This window comes from Pristis pectinata, chromosome 28 (assembly GCF_009764475.1).
Source record: "Pristis pectinata isolate sPriPec2 chromosome 28, sPriPec2.1.pri, whole genome shotgun sequence".
NCBI lineage: Eukaryota > Metazoa > Chordata > Chondrichthyes > Rhinopristiformes > Pristidae > Pristis > Pristis pectinata.
Window position 1 is genome coordinate 14,992,243 of NC_067432.1, and position 17,545 is coordinate 15,009,787.

A 17,545-nucleotide genomic window follows, 5' to 3' on the forward strand; every position below is an offset into this window, starting at 1 on the left:
CAGACCTCTTTGTTCTTTGGATGAATCACATACCTGATTTGCATTCCCTTGCTCCAAGAACACATATCCTTGCGAAGAAGCAGGTTATTCAGGGTGACAGACCCAATGATGTAGAACATCTGCTTGACGATTTGCTTGATGAGCTCAGGGTCCATGCCATGCTGGCACATAGTGGAATGGAAGTTATTTAGCTGACGAACTATGGAATCGAGAGTATATGTTCCTTCATCTGCCACACTGGAAGTCCTCTTACGGAGACCTGTGGGCTTCAGCCCAGATACCCCCTGAATAGTCTCATGTTCCAACATACCTGAAACTATTTTATGACACAAGGAAGTTAGTAACACAGCTTACAATCCAATTCCTCTTCTGCAGAAAGATGAAGGTTACCACTGACTCTTTCTGCTACACAGCAGCCCCTCTTGAAAATTGTGTTCATTTAATTTCCAAGCACAACTTTTAGATATCTCTGCCTTTGAATAAGAGTCACATTAATTTCCATTATTCATCCATTTTCCTCCCATGAGCTACACTCAGAGAACAAGACTGTACAGTTCCCTCCCTATCTGGGCAGTGTTCCATGTTATATGCTGAACACTGCAGAGGGGACCCATTAAAACACTGGACTTCCACGCTCAGCCACAAAGGCACCGTGGCCAGCCACAGATAGTTCTGTATAACATGCAGGAAGCAAAGTATAAAACTGGGTCTTTCATCCAGGATAGTTTAACAAAATTCCATTATAGGAAGCTGTAATGACTTAGTCTGGAACATAGTCCGTGCTATGCTGTAACTATAAAATGATGGATAGAGAAGAACTGTCCTCGAATACATTCAGTTAGAAAGCGAGAGAGACCAATCCAACCTTAGTGTTTTATTAGAGGGCCACAGCCAACCACCCCAAGTTATTTCTGTTCTGAACTTTGATAATTCATTCATGTTTAGAAAGGAATTTTAAGTTATACAAATCGATCCTGTTTCCTAAAAGCTAGGTGCACTAATAAACTCCATTGCCTCAAGTATGGAGTGTGCCCACATGCACAGAGTGCATCCATCTACATGCCTGTGTCCGTGTCTGTCTGGGTGTATGTACATTCGCATGGTCATCTGCACACATGTGCATATACATGGTGGGTTAGACTTCTCCTTGTTTACAAGTTATTTTAGTCCTCCATTGATTTTCAGCACCAAGGGCAAGAAGCCTAAAATAATTCCGTGAAATGGTTACTAGAAACACCATGGCCCAATAGTTCTATGGTGGAAATCACTTGTCAGGGTTCTGCTTCACATTCAATGCCTCTCACACAACAGGAAAAACACTGGATGGGTGAATTTGCATTGATATTGAGCAACTGATAATCTGTATAATTTTTAGCTTTCCATGGGAATGGAGTAGGGAGGGAGTGATTGAATTCATGGTTACCCAGTTCCTGCTCCAAGCAGGCTTCAATTGGCAGTTTATTAGTAAAGAGAAATTCAGTAATTTATTTGTTAAATTCAATTTAATCTTTTCTTTCAGAGGGTAAAAGGCTTTATCCTTCCTTAAGAAAAATATTTGGAAAAACAAAATGGACCTTGTTTCAGGCCATTCTTCACTCTAGGGTCAGAGTACATACATTATAGTAGTGGTGTAGCTGGTAGAACTGCTGCCTCATTGCTCCAGTAACCAGAATCCAATACTGACCCAATGTTCCCTCTGTGACCGTGTGGATTTTCTTCCACATCCTAAAGTCACGCAGACTGGCAGGTTAAATGGCTATTGGAAATTGCCCCTCATGTGTAGTGAGTGGTAGAAACACAGGGTACTTGATAGAAATGTAGGGAAAATGAAATGGGATTAGTGTAAAGGGGTGCTTGATAGTTTACATGGAGTGCTGAAGTACCTGCTTCCATGCTGTGTGATCACATACTGTTAACATGTCACTTTTGTATCACTGGAATTTATCTCTCAAAGGTACATTTTCAGTAGAGAGGAGTGCTTGCGCTTTCAAAAAGTATCAGTGCCCTGTACATCGAAGCAAACTGGAATACTTCCCCTCAAACATACGAGTGAATGTATTTGGACTGTTTCATTTCTCCTCCATCCAACTAAAAATATCTCTTTTCTTGAGAGGTGCGGAGGTTCGGTTACAAAAATCAAAAATGTTGGAAACACCAAGCAGGTCTGTGGAAAGAAAAACAATTAACATTTCAGGTCAAAGACCCTGTTTCTTGTAGTAACAGGTACCACTTGATCTGCTGTGTGTTTCCAGCATTTTCTGTTCGGTTTCAGGTTTGCAATATCTACAATTTTTTTCGATTTTCAACTTTGGTTTGCTAACTTTGTTTCACTGTACAACCTCTTCAGATGTTTAGTCTGCTTAAAAATTCATGAAGTAATAACCAATGTTTGTATTTAAAATACACTTATATTTTCTCCTCTCTAAACTTCATATGCTCACCAATCATTGGCTGCAGAACGTTCTCCATCACCTTGGTGAGCTGTTGATATATCTGAATTGCTAGATCACTAATGACCTGCCGGTACTCAGCAAGGTCAAAATTCCTCAAGCAATGATCATTCTGTCGAGGAGTATTGTGCTTCATGAATGCCTATACAAAATGCAAGAATATAACAGTAAATTAAATTCTTCATGGCCGCAGAAGCTACTAGCACTGACAAAACTAAAGGATAAAAAAACCATGTCATAGACTAAACAACAGCATTACAGTAATCCATCATTAAAGTAGAACAATATTATTTTAAAACTCTGTTGGATCTGGATTTTATTGACAGTTGAATATTTAACTAATCTGTGTAAAATGCTCTAAGATGTTAACTTACATGGATCAATTAATGAAAGAGATTAATATAAATAAATGAGTAGTCTAATGGGCCCTCGAAATTGGGAGTATGGATTAATATATTAGATTATTCTAAAACCAGGTTCACAGATGACTAAAACCTGTGTTTTACTACCCATGGTTGTTTATAATCCATCTTCTGATCAGATTTTAAATCCTAGTAGTTTTCCAGGAATTAATAATCAATCCTTAAAGTCAACACCACTTCAATGAAATCTTACACTGATAATACACTGGTAATATTCTTCACACTTATTTTAAGCAAGATGATTCAACAGCAGTCTGAACTTTAAAGTAAACCCTGGGTCATCACATATTTATGAGATACTTTTCCATCATCAATTGTACAAAATTGCACGTTACCTCTTCGCCACTGTATTGCTTCAGACAGTGCAAGAAACGACAAGTGTTGGACAACCAGAATGACACAATTTCAAAGTCATCACTTCGTTTCTGCAATGAATGGTGGTAAAAAGCAAGAACAATCAGAAAAACATATTAAAGATTGAGGAAATTTTTTTACTTGTGAAAGTATTTTAACAACACTCTTCAGTCTACATATTCAAGATCTTCTAACACAAGTTCCAACAAAATATTACTGTTTGCATGATCTGATAACCTGTCTGCTGGTCATTTGGACATGGAGCTAAATACGTCTAATGACTCACGGGAAATTTTATACTTCTAGAATAATTGTGCAAGTATCATCCCAAGCACTGTCATTGAGCATAAATATTTTGGGACAGGTATATTACGGGATACAAGAACTCTAAAATCAAGAACTACTAATAAGCATGCAAATTCATGCTAAAAGCACTTAACTAGAATATTTCACAAACATCATTATTTTGAGCCTTCTCTTATGAAGTGGTAGATACTCAAATTAAATATGACCTCACACTTTAAGAGTCCTTTTGTTTAGATACTCCATTAGCTGATCCCTGTGTTTTAAGAGGTGACTAAAGCCATTAACCAGCACTTACAATCGCCTCCACAACAAAGTGGTATCCTATAGTGAGCAGCAGGTACTTCATAAATTCAGTGCTGAATCACAATCAAAGTCACCTCAGGAAAACAGGGGTAAAATTTAATCTTCAGCCGCATATATGGCTGTGCACTGTGCTTCATTTTCAAAACTCAGTTCTGCTAAAGTCAATAGAAGTGAACTGGACAGCTGCTGTTATAACACCTATTTAGCATAGGCAACTGAGGATGAATTTCTTTTCCTCTTTCTCAGTGAACAAAAATGTTAGGACTTTAATCTCTACAAAAGTCTTAAAATATCCTACATCAGCTTTGAGATTGATTATTAGCCTGTGTGCTGAGCTAGACTAGGGGATTAGAATCAGTGGCACATGATGACAAAGCAGCACCAAAACTTTCTCAAAGATGCCTAGTTATGTACAATTAAAATATGAGAATACTTTGAGAGGTGAAGTTAAACGATCTGCACCCATTTTTATATTTGACAATTTACAAGAGAATTTTCTAGCTGTAGTTTCCACCCCAAACCACTGGCCCAGTTACAGTAACTTTTGAAAAACAATACCCCCAACAAGATTTTCAGATATATCATTCATAACACATCTTTCCTATGTCAGTTGGCAGGTATTTGTGCTTGTGATTTTAAATCCTGCTTCCATGTACCCTGCACAGGTATTGACTTGCAAGAGAACTAACTTGACAATCCATGAAATTCCTGCATCCAAGGTCTCTTCACAGCACCTAAGATTTCTCAAATATCAACTCTAGTCCAATTCCCATCCCAATTCCCAACACATTTGAAATTTCCCTTTTCAAATATTAGCCAAATTTTTGAAGGAGTTCTGATTTCATTACAGTAATTTAGGTCCTAACAACTCACTGCATTAATAAAGAAATGTCCTTAACTTTCTTAAGCCTTTTATTCTTTTAAGATCTTAAATTTACCTCTACCTGACTGGCTAAGTTACCATGAGAAATACTTCTCTCCGATTTGCTTTATTAAATTGTCCAGAATTTTGAAGCAGGATTATTATTTCTGCATGTACCTTTCCTTTTTGTTTAGTCCCACTTTATTAGGTCTTCCCTTGGAACTAAACCACCTCATTGCCAGTGCTGAATCCCATCTGCACCTACTCCAACCACGACGTCTATTCTGACATGTAACTGGATACATTATTCTAAATGCAACCTGTATTGTCTTGCGTTCATTCATTCATGCAGGGTTATTTATATTGGTTTTAAAATTAAATTTGAACAAAGATTACTGACTTATTGAATAAGCTACAAACTAGATCCCACCAGATACAACAAACTTAGACAAATCCAAAGTCTTACAAACACATGACTGCATAACTTGTTTCTTTCAGTATGGTCCATCCGTTGGATAAATATATCAAATCCACTGAGTTCCTGTTACTTATTTACCATTTACTTCTCTCTCTGGTGCATCTTTGCTGGACGGTGCTTGAGGAGATCTTACAAAAGTTACCTTGTTCAGCAGGTAAGTGACAATCAGAGTAGACCACCAAACCAGAGTTCAATCCCATCATGACAAGAAGCAATTCTACTGTCCCTGGTTCTCGGAGGTTCAGCAATACTGTGAAGTGGAACATCTAAGCATTTTTATCTCAATGTTTTAACTACTCTTGTAAAGAATGTCATACCTTCAGGATCTTCTTGATGCCATTAATAGTTGACGTGAGCAAAGATCGCACTCTTTGGTCATCATTGATGTAATCAGCATGGCGTACACACATAAACAAGATGTAAGCTGGCAGTCCAGGAATCAAGTTGACAGCCACACCACGAGGCTTTAGTTCTAAAGGGTTTGAAGGGAGTATGCTTTAATTTCAGAAAGGTGGTACAATCTAACAAGCAACAGCAGTTCACCCGCACAGATCTCCAATCAACTAAGGAGCAGATATTTTGAGGAGGATGTCCATCCTAGGGGTAGCTAAGGTTTGGTAGGGGAGCTGTGGTACTAGCTCATCCTCACTGCCCATTTTGCAGGCTGGTCACTTGATTACTCATGCTCATCACTTCTGTGAATGTGGTAAGTGGCGAGTGATGTAAAACCTAAATGTGCAACTGAAACCTTCTGAAGAATGAACTGAGAACATTGACTTCACTCTTTGCTCCAATTACAGTTTAATATGGTGGAGCAATTTATATTTTTGCTGTTGGATATAGGCAGCCAAGTACAGCAGCACAGTGGTTCAATGACTAAACTAGTACCCAGGCCTGGACTATTGATCTGGAAACACGAGTTCAAGTCCCACAGTGGCAGCTGGGAAATTTAATTTAAAGTATTTAACTGAATCACAAATTATTTTCTCTATCATAGGAGGCCTCTCCACCTTCTGGGTCTAGGCTACCTCCCAGCAGAGCAATCCCATCTGTCCCATCCCCTCCCTCCTTATTTCCCTGAATTCCTGCAACCTATTCTCTCTCACACATATCCATTAACTCCACTTTTTGATTCCTTCACCAAATTTCTACACTACAGTGGCCAATTAACCTACCTGAACATCTTTAGGACGTAGGAGGAAACCAGGGCACCCGGTGGAAAACCAAGTGGTCAAAGGGAGAATGTGCAAACTTCAGAGACAGCATTCGAGATCAGGATCAAACCAGAGTTCTTTAAGCCGAGAGGCTAACTGCATCACTACTGATCTGGAAATTAAACCTTGCAATCATCCATCTGGAGCCTGGCCACACTTCTGTTGACCTTCTTCCTGACCATGGCTCTTAATTATCCAGGACAAACTTTTCTTATGTAAATCTGGGTCAGCGGTACCCAACCTTTTGGGCTGGCAGGGTCATATTGTGGTTGGGAGACTATGGACTGAAGTTGTCAGCACTTCCTTGAAAGTGACACAGGAAGAGTGCAGACATGTGCAATGAAGACACTGCTTGCACAAAATTCTACTCTGCATACAAACCTTTGTGAGAACACTGAAGCAGGGAGGGTTAAGGACTGGGTGCTGTTAAAGGTTTCCATCCTACCTGGACCACTACTAGAAGGTCTGAAGCTTCATTTTCAAGTGACAACCAAGTGAATCGACCCAATCCTACTTAAGTGCATACTTGCCTAGAATGAGATTCTTAATAAGCTTCAGCTCGTCATCCTTTTTGTACTCCAACATTCCCTGGAAATCTTTTTCTTTCCTTGGAATATTCACAGGACGGATGGGTTCATCTGTGAGCTGAGCTGGAGACACGTTCTCAGTCTGGCCCACTGTTACAAACACAGATTGTGAAAAGCCAAATCTCCCATGGCATGCTTATATAGAGGACAGCATGCATGTTGTACCATTATTACTTTATAGATATTTTTTAAACAATATGCGTCACAAATAAACACATTTTAAAAATGTTAAAAAACACACATGCATCATCAAGTTATTGCAGTGGAAGTACCAACTGGTACACCCAGCATGCAGGAGACTCTTTTACATTTTAATAGAAGTATTAATTTCCATAGGTCCTTTTATAACTGAGCACTGCTCAGTTAGATCCACTGGGCACGTCATCTGTATAATATAAAACAAAGCTGTAAAATACTATTAACATAGAAACAAAGCACCTCAGCTTCTTCTAGTTCTGGGATAAAAACTTAGGTCACTGTACATGTGTGCATCATTTCAGCTGCTGTTAAAAGTGAAATTTCATTTTTTCAACTCAATGTCCAGAAAAACTCATTGTACACAAACAATCCATTAAGAATACTTAGTCACCAAAATTACAGAAACTGCTCAAATGGACTGTGGTAAGATTCTAATTAGACATCTTACACTTCAGTCACTGATAACCATGTAGAGATTAGTCTGCTTCATCCTGGAGAACGTACCTTCCAGTTCACCAATTTTCTTTGCAAATACTTTAAGCTGCTTTTTCAGCTTCCGGACAGTCTTGTCCTGCTTCTCCAGCTGTTCCATAAGATCCTGTGGTGAAGGGCAGAGAGAATACTGAATAAAGTTGCTCACTGATACGATGTTGCTGCAGGCAAAAATTGCTGACACTCAGAGATGATCAGAATAGCACAACAGAAGCAAAGTGTAGACTGCTGGTTAGCAACAAACAAGCAGAAATCACAGTGTAGCAGCAATTAATTGAGGCAGTTTCATAGAGGTGCGAACAAGGCTGACAGAACAAAAGTCTCAAGATTAATTTTCTGGTTAAGCACAAACTTCATTCTAGGATGGTCATTCTAATTCAGTACGAGCAGATAGCTTTTGATTGTCATAGAGTTATACAGCATGGAAACAGGCCCTTCGGCCCAACTCGTCCATGCCAACCAAGATGCCCATCTAAGCTAGTCCCATTTGCCTGCATTTGGTCCATATCCCTCTAAACCTTTTCTATCCACAAACCTGTCTAAGTGTCTTTTAGACATTGTATTTGTACCCGCCTCTACAGCTTTCTCTGGTAGCTTGTTCCACATGCCCACCACCCTGTGTGTGAAAAGCTTTCCCCTTGAGTCCCTTTTAAATGTTTCTCCTCTCACCTTAAATTAAAATACCTATCGGGGGTACAGTTTTAATGAGCAGCTGGTGCAGTCAGCTTGCCCTTTCCTACTCCATTTCTCAGCATAAGAGGATTAAGGCTAGGTGTGTTAAATCATGCTTTAACATAATGTGCCTCCAAAATGTGCACATCTTTTAAATTCTTAGTAGATGCTTAGAATTAAACTGTCACCTACATGGACAGTTGCACTATTTTAGGACTCAGGTCAAAAGACCACATTTTGATTCAATCAAGAACTGCCAAGATCTCCAGCCCCAAAGATTCAGGGTGTCGTTGGCAAGGCCAGCATTTATTAACATCCCTAATTGTCCTTGAGAAGGTGGTGGTGAGCCGCCTTCTTGAGCTGCTGGAGACCTTCTGATGAAGGTACACCTACAGTGCTATTGGATACGAAGCTCCAGGATTTAGAACCAGCAATAACGAAGGACTGGTTATGCTTCAGATCTGGTCATGCATGCTTCAGCAGACATCCAGTGACCTGAGTGCTATTACAGAGTCATCCAGTCTTCTCGCCTGAAGGTTGAATGGTGATAAGTATTTAGACCCATAACACAAGTCCTATCTGTCCAGATGATGATGCGACTGTGCAGCTTAGTAACCTTTTTCTCTACATTGTGCTATTTGCACTTATATTTGAATTGAACATTGCTATTTACTGAATGTCAATATTATTAGCACAATTATCTAAAGAAAGCCAATTTCTTTTAGATTTATTCTAAATAAATGACTTCTTTCCCCCACTGAGACCAAGATAACAGAATTAAGAATAAATTGCATGTTATAACGCTGTGTTAAAATTGATTGCGATAAAACAGTAAGGTGCTTTGCAGCCACAGTACAAAAGAGAAGAAAACATGGATTTTTCTTCATAGGTGCAAAGGCAGGGCATTCTTCTGTTAGTACTCCAGAATAGAGAAACAGTGGAAAGAGAACAATTTAGGCCAAACAACAGTGGTTTGATCTACATACAATGATCCGTTTGTAAAGCGATATCCTGTAGAACTGATACTTCATGGGGTCATCTGCATATAACTCCTCATAATACTGCAAAAATAGTGGTGAAATTGGTGCAGTTACCTAAATGGTTTCAAAATTATGCCAGTAGCCTGGGAAATAGTAGTTGTTTAACGGGAGTGTTATCTACAGAAAGTTAATCATATTGCACTATCCTTTATTAGTTAACCCTAAACAAACTGGATTTGTCCCGAGATCTAACCAGGTCAGAGCCCTGTTGCAAAAGCAATCCTATCTGGTCATGTACAATCTAAGCTAATTGGAAGACATCATGCATCGTGGATGTCAACAAAACTACTAGAAGCTGCCATAAGATTAATAATGGCACAGATGAATTGCTGGAGTTACCCATTTGTTGCCCAGGTCGATTAAGAGCGTGGAGTCTGCTTTGTCATCTGTGTGACCAATTTAGCTCTGACAAAAATCTAATTTAACCTTCTGCAAGGTACTATCATTGCTGCACAATAAGACACAGAGTATAGCAATTGGATGTCAGTGGTTATAAATAGTGTGTTTGTACAAGTGATTATGAATTAAACATTAAGGTTCCTGCTCATCCACTTCCATAACAGAAACTCCTGTTCAACAATTTACTAACTTTGAGATTTTAAAAGAACATTGTTTGCTGCAGTCAACATCTTTGGGGACAGAAAAACATTCTCATTTGTAGATGCTAAACATACAACCTAGTAACTTGTGCGTTTTGTTCTAATTGAGCCACTGAAATTGGATATCAGAAAAGGAATTCAAGAATCCATTACTACATTGTGTGGTCAGCACATCAGGAGGAATGATTTTATGTCCCTTGAGAACTGAGTGCAGTTATTAGCTGATTTTAGTAATGACAAGTGCAGTGTCAAGTTTAATTTTTCTTTCCAACTGAAATAAGCAGCAAACGATATTTTAAAAAAATGTCCTCTAATCTCATGTTCTATAATCTTAGATCAAGATAAAATCATTTGAAATGAAAGAAAGAAACTAGGGAACTGGATTAATTTGTGTGTTGGCGTATTAAGGAAATAAAAGTGTGCTGGGTACTAATAGGAGTGACACCCAATAGTCCAGAAAGCCTGTTCGTCCAGTGTTACCAAAGTCCCTGGCATGTGCCGAATTAGCAGAGTTTAACTGTATCCTTCTCTTCCTTTCCCTGTGTGTTGTACTAGTCTGTGGCTGAGGGTGCAAGATTACAAGCATCTGCCTCATTTCAGCCAAGACTACTCTCACAGGGATGACTAATCCCAACAAAAGGCCATCCAGTCACACGAGCACATATCCCGATCTCTGGCACAACATACTGGAACACCAGTAGCCCAGTACCACGTGTCACTTATTAAAATGCATAGTTTGGGGAACTAGTTAATGATAACTAATTGAATCAGTTTCAATATTGAATAAGGATGGATTAAGTTGAAGCAGATGCTTTCAGTTATACTCTATGTTATGCATCAATTATATTAATTCATTAAAAAAATGAAAATAAAGTTGTTGGAAGCTGCAGTGTCAACATCCTATTTTCTTCAGATGCAAACAAGAGGCTAAACTGCCAACTTATTTTTTGTTTATTTCCCACTTGCTTTCAAGACATTGCACTGAGTTTCTATATTGGGGAGAGAGTCTGCAAATGAGGTGGCCAGCTGATTGACTCGCTTTGCAATTAGTGATTGCAATTTGTTTTTTTAAACTGTCAATGGACAGAATGGGAGGAGCCCTTTCCTCGTCCTTCCAACACTCGCTGAGACAAAAACCTTCGGGTAGATGCTCCTAATACAGTAGGAGTAACTGCGAGAAGAAATTCCAAATTGACAGATTTCATTCCCAGTATGAATTGCTTTTGTTCTACACATAATCAGTGTCAGTGTGCCAGTTTAGACAAGGTATTTTAATGCCTCATTCGATTGGTCCAAGGATGCCTTTACTCAGACTAAACGAAGAGGAACCTTGGCCATTGGATCATCTCAGAGAAAAAGGACAATTCCATTTCAGGTCAGAGAGAAAGCTTGCAGAATTAGCAAAGATCCCACAACCAAGTGACCAACAATGAAACCGGGCCTTGCCGATGGTCCAAGCTCTAAATAACTGCATACAAAATTCTAAAGCAAAATCATATTATGACAGACTATTAATAGTTATTTCACATTCTATGCATGATGTTAAATGACTAAAACTTACCCCAGGTTACATAAAATCCAAAACATACACACAACTTTGAGATTCTGCTCCTTAGTTAAACCATGTTTTACTAACTAAATTGTAAAATCTAACCCCATTATTGATGTGAAATACATTAGAACGATCGATCAAGCTACTTCAATAATTTGCCTGCATCTCAAAAAGTTCGAATAAATAATTCTGCTGGTGCTATGCATTTAATTATAGTTGTAAGCAAAGTGTTATGGCTTGCAGGCTGTATACTTAGAGTGGTGTCATAAAGGAAATTGGCCTGCTTTGTTGTGTATGCTGTGATGTACATCGTCAGCACTGTTTGACAAAGCGTGGCAATACTTACGAGATTCTCATTGGTTAGTCTGGTAATTTCATGTTGCAGGCTTGCCTCAATCCGAGCCTCCGGTGGCAGCTGCAAGTTCTGAGCCAATAGTTGCTGCTGACGATTTATCTCCTCTTTCAGATTCTGCACCTCCCCACGCAAAATCTCCAACTCATTCTCATAAACCTTTTTCTGGCCTTGAAGCTGAGATTCCAGCAGCCTAGTGAGGGAGGAGGGAAGAATAGAAAAGGTGTTGGTAAAATTTTAACGGTGCCCTTCCAAACCAGCATAGCTAAAGCAGAGTCTGACCATTGATCAGGGCTCAAGGCTTTAAGCTATGACTGTAAGGTTCTTGGGAGAAACTCAAATGTGCGATATCTTTTAAACCTTTCAAAGTGGTACAGACAAATGGAAGAATGAAATATTTACTTCTTTAAAAATAAATTGTCATCACATCTTTACAATCTAACAATTGCTAGGCATGATGGCAGCCTTGGTAACTAATTTCAAAACTCGGGACTTAAAGTAACACTTTGAGAAGGTTTAAATGTATAAAGCAGCAATGTGACAGTAACAGCTTCAAGAAACAAGCTGCTGAAGGCACATCGAAGATTGTGCCTTGCATAGGCTTCAGTTGGCTTGAAAAGGACCACTAACATGGCGACAGTGACAGATTATTACCGCATTTCCAAAACAGAGTTGAGGAACTAGAGAAGCTGAGGCGAGACTGTGTTTAGTAGGTATTTTCTCTTGTAGGAAATTGAAAGGTCTTTCCGCATGCTGCCCATCTTCAATGACCAAATGTTGATATCTTCATTTTATCCTCGTTTAGATTACAGTTAACGGGATTATGAGGCCAGCACTGAGGAATTTATTAGTGATTAGCAATCCAAGTCTAGCACAGCTAGTTCTGGAACAAAGATTCTTTTCACGCCCTGCAATCCACATGGTTCATCGCCAAACTCCGAACAGCTGGAAAATGTACATTTTGCACTCAGGACATTAACGAAGTGTGTCTGAGCAGGATTATTGGTGAGGCACAGTTTTGTGTTGTGGGCTCAGGTCTACCAATAGTGGAATCGAAATGATCCCATTTCATAGGGAGCCGTCAATCTTGGTGAGAATTGAATGCGGGCCAAAGGAACAGGGCAGTGTTCTAACACACACAAACTGGTCCTAGGCACTCCTCCTTCACGTGAAACCAAAATAAATTTTCTATGGTTTCTAAATAAGGAGCAGGAGTAGACCATTTGGCTCTTCAAGCCTGCTCTGCCATTCATTAAGATCATGGCTAACCCTCTACCTCGGTGCCATTTTCCCCACACTAGCCCCATACCCTTGATTCTATTAAAGTCCAGAAATCTATCAAACTGTGCATTGAACAAACAACAATTGAGCCTTCAAAGCCCTGTGGAGCTGAGGATTTCAAACATTCACCACTTCCTTCGTGAATCAATTTCTCCTCAGCCCATTCCTCAACAGCCTACCATTTATCCTGAAACTGTGCCCCTGGACCTCGTGAGCAGAAGCATCTACCCTGTCAAGCCCTTTTGCCTCACGTTTTCCCCATCCCCAATCGCTCTTCAATTTAAATAAAATATTTCTAGTCTTTGAAGCTTTTAAGAACTGCCACCATGAGGGTAACACTTCCCGACCCTTTCCTTAAGATAATTATTCTATAAACAGCAGTACACAGCTAATGTTAAAGAGGATTACATGGTCATCAAGCAGCAAAGGTGCATTACTATACAGCAGACATTAAAAAAGTTTGGTTAGAATTGACAACACACTATTGAATTTATCTTAGTTGCTAGTCTAAGCCTGGTTAATATGGCAAGCCTGACTCCGGGTGTGAGAGCTTGAGCACTTTTCACATTAACATGAACAAATTGCCAAAGCATATTTCTGCACACAGAAAAGGCCTCTGGTTAGTGCAAACAAACAGCAGATCTTTAAAGGCCCTAGGGACAAATGTGGTAACCTGTTGGCTTCTTTTAACCCTTCATAAGCCATCCAAAGCTCTCCATCCTCATTCAGCAACTGGCAGTCCTGTGATGGTCTTCAATGAGAACAAAAGATGCAAACACAAAAAGGGACAAATGATGGGAATGCATATGAAATGTTAATGACAATGATAGTAACAGACAAGATGGAGACACATTAGGACCAACTGAGACTGCATTAACTGTTTATAAACATTGTTTACTGTTTTACATTTCATTCTGCTTTTGAAATGATGTGAGCCTAACTAATAATGCTCTATCAACACCTAGTTATATTTACACAACTTAGCATAAAGCATTTTCAAAATACTTCAGAGGCATACTAGACAAAATGGACACCAATCCAAAGGAAGATGGTCAGAGATTTGGGCAAAGAGTTTGGGTGCTTAAGGAAAGAGCAGAGGTTAAGGAAGACAAGAGATATTTAGAAGGAAGTTTCAGAGATTTGGGCCAAGATAGTAAGAGAGCCATTAAAGGTGCACTCACTGACAAACACAATTTATATTATGCTGGTTTTCTTGCCTTGCTAACAAATATGCAATCAAAGAAATACAAGGAGAAGCAGAAAAGGTCAAAGTAAATGGAGTAGAGAACTCTGAAAGGGAGTTTACAAAGTTTGAGAAAAATAATCGCCAGCTAAGTACTGGATCATAGTAACGTACTTGGAAACAACTACTCAAATATCAAGTGAGTAATTTTTATATTAACATGGATTTTCCAAGTTAACAAATCATAGTACTGGGTGAGGTGTAACGATGGGATGAGGGTGAGAAATAATCCCTGGTTCCACAGAAACATTATAGTACTTGGCGAGAATGGTCTGGTGCTGTTGTCCTATGGGTATTTGTTGGAGGCTCTGTTCCAGCTGGTATCTGTGGCCTTTGTAAAGCAGGCTTCACACAGACTATAGGGGAAAGAAATTAATTTCTTCCAAAAATTTCCTGAGTTAAAAGACATATTCTTCCTGATATTGTTAAAATAAAATCAAAGATCAGGATCTATTTCTAATATATCAGATTCTCTGTACCAAGTGTTTAAATGAAGATATGTACTCAGACATTCATTGTATTTAACAAAATGAAAAAAAAACACTCTTTTTATAATATGAATGCTGACAACTATATTCCTCTTCACGTACTCTGATACTAGAATACTTTTGCATATCAACAAGCAGAATTAAGAAGTTATATAAAAAAAATGAAGATCTTGGTCAAAGTGCTGCCTGCTGATTGGTTAAAACCTCGGCTTAAGTTCCTGCCTGACTGGAAGGGAAGGGTGACACAAGACAAACTATAATCACACAATGGGTGCTAAATCCTTATCCACCCACAGACTCCACACTGCCAATCCCAATCCTGGGACACTGAAAGAGATTCCCATCTATATGAGACCTCCCTCTGCTCCAGGTCCAATTGAATTTTGGGCAGTGCACTATTATTTGGCCAACAGCAAGAACTTTAAACATACATCAGAAACGCTCAGAGGGAAAAGAATTACTTTTTGTTTTGGGAAAAAAAACCACATGCTTGTTTTCCTGACCGAAAGAACGCAAAACCTTTTTCTCTTCAGCCTTCCACTGGCCTGGGGATCTCCCTATTGAAGTGATTGAGCGGCACTTTGACATTCAGCATCTATGATGCACCAATAGAGACAGTGACAGCCTGCCCAATGGGACAGAGTGACTCTGTCCCTGCCCAATGGAGTCCACAATGTTGCCTGCTCACAAAAATAATCCCAGTGATGCAAATGCAGAGTAAAGTACAAACAAAGGAAAGATCTATCAAGACCCTAGATATAATCATCTGTTGGCTTATTTTAACCTCAGATGACCTACATGCAGAAAATTAGGATTCAGAGTTACAGTAGGATTCACTGTCTTTATCTCTGACCATGGAGCAGGGAGTGTGGATTAGTAGAGCCAAATTGCAAATCCTATACTTTTTAAAATCAACTTTCAGGTTACTTTGCTATGAAATAAAATCATTTATTAATTCAGACAAACTGCGGTCATGAACACAAGGCAACAGATGATGCTTTTCTATTGCAAAACCCTCTGAAGTTAGAGTCCTTCTAAAGTAGGTCATCAATTCATATTATCTTTTAAAAAAATCATTAATCCATCATTAAAAAGAATGCAGTTTATTGTTTTACTATATAATCTTATCTCTGACCCACTTCTGTGGAGCTTCACTCTGAGCTAGATTGTTTAGTATATGACAAGGACAGTGGCTGCAACTTACAGACACATCCGCCATGCTGGTGTGATCCCTGACACCCCAAACACAGACTACGCCTCAATAAAGTAGGAAAATTCTCATTTAATTCTTTTTTTTCTCTCCCTTCCTTTCCTGAAGTCTCCGATTCCTTTGTGGGTACAGTTCAACTAGTTTGTGATAATTCACACAGGAGCAGCTTGACAGCAAGATTCAGCAGGGCAACACATCACAGAAAATCACAATCCTAGCCTCAAACAACATCCATACTTGTGCACCTCCAGTGGGAAAAATCAGAAGCAGGAATTCTGGTTGGCTTCTGAGCCCAACTACAGCTCCTCTACTCCTTCACCAGACCAACGTTCCAACCTGGAATCATCCTGGTCTCTATGGCTCAACTAAACAACTCCCACATAAGAGAAACCATTTTCTAGTTTTACAGTTATATCATGAATTAACCTAAACAGCTTAATAACATAAGCTTTCCACACAACTGCATTAATTATGAAGATAGCATTTTAAGAAATTCCACCTAAAAGATAATTATAGTTTTTCTTCTGACTTCTGGCGTACCTGCATGCCACATATATGAAGCACGTCTGTAGCTATTAGATTTCTAGACCTTATGTTTTATTCAGATGTTGACCACTAGACATTTATGCAACTGGTGTGCAATACAAGTTTGTGGGGAACTATATTCTACCTGGCATTACAATCTTCCGGTTACCTAAGTTTGTGTAGATCACCTGGAAGTGGTTTACATTTTCTCTACCAAGTGACTGGTCTTTTTTCTGGCTCCAGTGCTGAGCCAGGCCATGCAGCTAATAATTGACAGTATCCTGGAATCGCACAGATCTGCCTGTCTCAAATACTGAATACATCACTCCAAGCTGCCAGCCACAGCACTTAGGTGAGCCTCTCCCTTAGCACAATGGCCAGATCTTCAGCTGAATGGTAAACAACTTGGCTTGTGGCTGCCCGATTCCCTGGAAAGTTGCTCTAACTTGGAGCAGGTCCTGGGAACAACCTTCCCCCGGGAGATCAGTTCCCAGTCAAGCTCAGAGATCTGGAGCAGATGGCCTTTCTGACCATTACCAAACCCCAGAACCACTCTGACAACAGGTTACACCTCAGCCCCAGACTCACCACCAATCAAAGCCTTCAGGGAGATGTAATGTTTGTGAATGGCTTCAACATTCAAAAACCAAAGGGAATTGGATTTTGAAAATCATTAAAATATATTTAAATAAAAGAACATTTAAAATCATTGGGAAATATTTAAAACTAATTAAATCCATTTAAATTAACACAATTTAATTGAAAAGAAATTCCTTGTCTTCTCTCCACAGCTGCTTCTTTGCAGCAAGAGAACAACCCACTACACCAGTCCCAGCTCACTCTGCCTGAGATGGTGGGTATGCTGTACAAGGAGAAATAGAGTCACTTTGGCCTCTGTTTTCTAGCGTTTAGGTGAT

At 39.3% G+C, this 17,545-nt stretch overlaps 1 protein-coding gene across 5 annotated transcripts in view; it reads right to left on the bottom strand.

Moving 5' to 3' along the window:
- Positions 1-17,545, bottom strand: part of myo5aa (myosin VAa) — a 182,811-nt gene that overhangs the window by 8,203 nt on the left and 157,063 nt on the right. For 2 of the 5 annotated variants that reach the window (XM_052040302.1, XM_052040303.1), the window contains exons 30-38: positions 13,836-13,913; positions 11,876-12,074; positions 9,325-9,399; positions 7,679-7,772; positions 6,920-7,066; positions 5,493-5,647; positions 3,208-3,297; positions 2,442-2,592; positions 34-316 (exon numbers count right to left, since the gene is read on the bottom strand). In XM_052040302.1, the coding sequence (XP_051896262.1) occupies positions 34-316; positions 2,442-2,592; positions 3,208-3,297; positions 5,493-5,647; positions 6,920-7,066; positions 7,679-7,772; positions 9,325-9,399; positions 11,876-12,074; positions 13,836-13,913 (1,272 nt within the window). The remainder of the gene's footprint in view (positions 1-33; positions 317-2,441; positions 2,593-3,207; positions 3,298-5,492; positions 5,648-6,919; positions 7,067-7,678; positions 7,773-9,324; positions 9,400-11,875; positions 12,075-13,835; positions 13,914-17,545) is intronic. The other 3 variants (XM_052040305.1, XM_052040304.1, XM_052040306.1) reach the window with 3 other exon arrangements.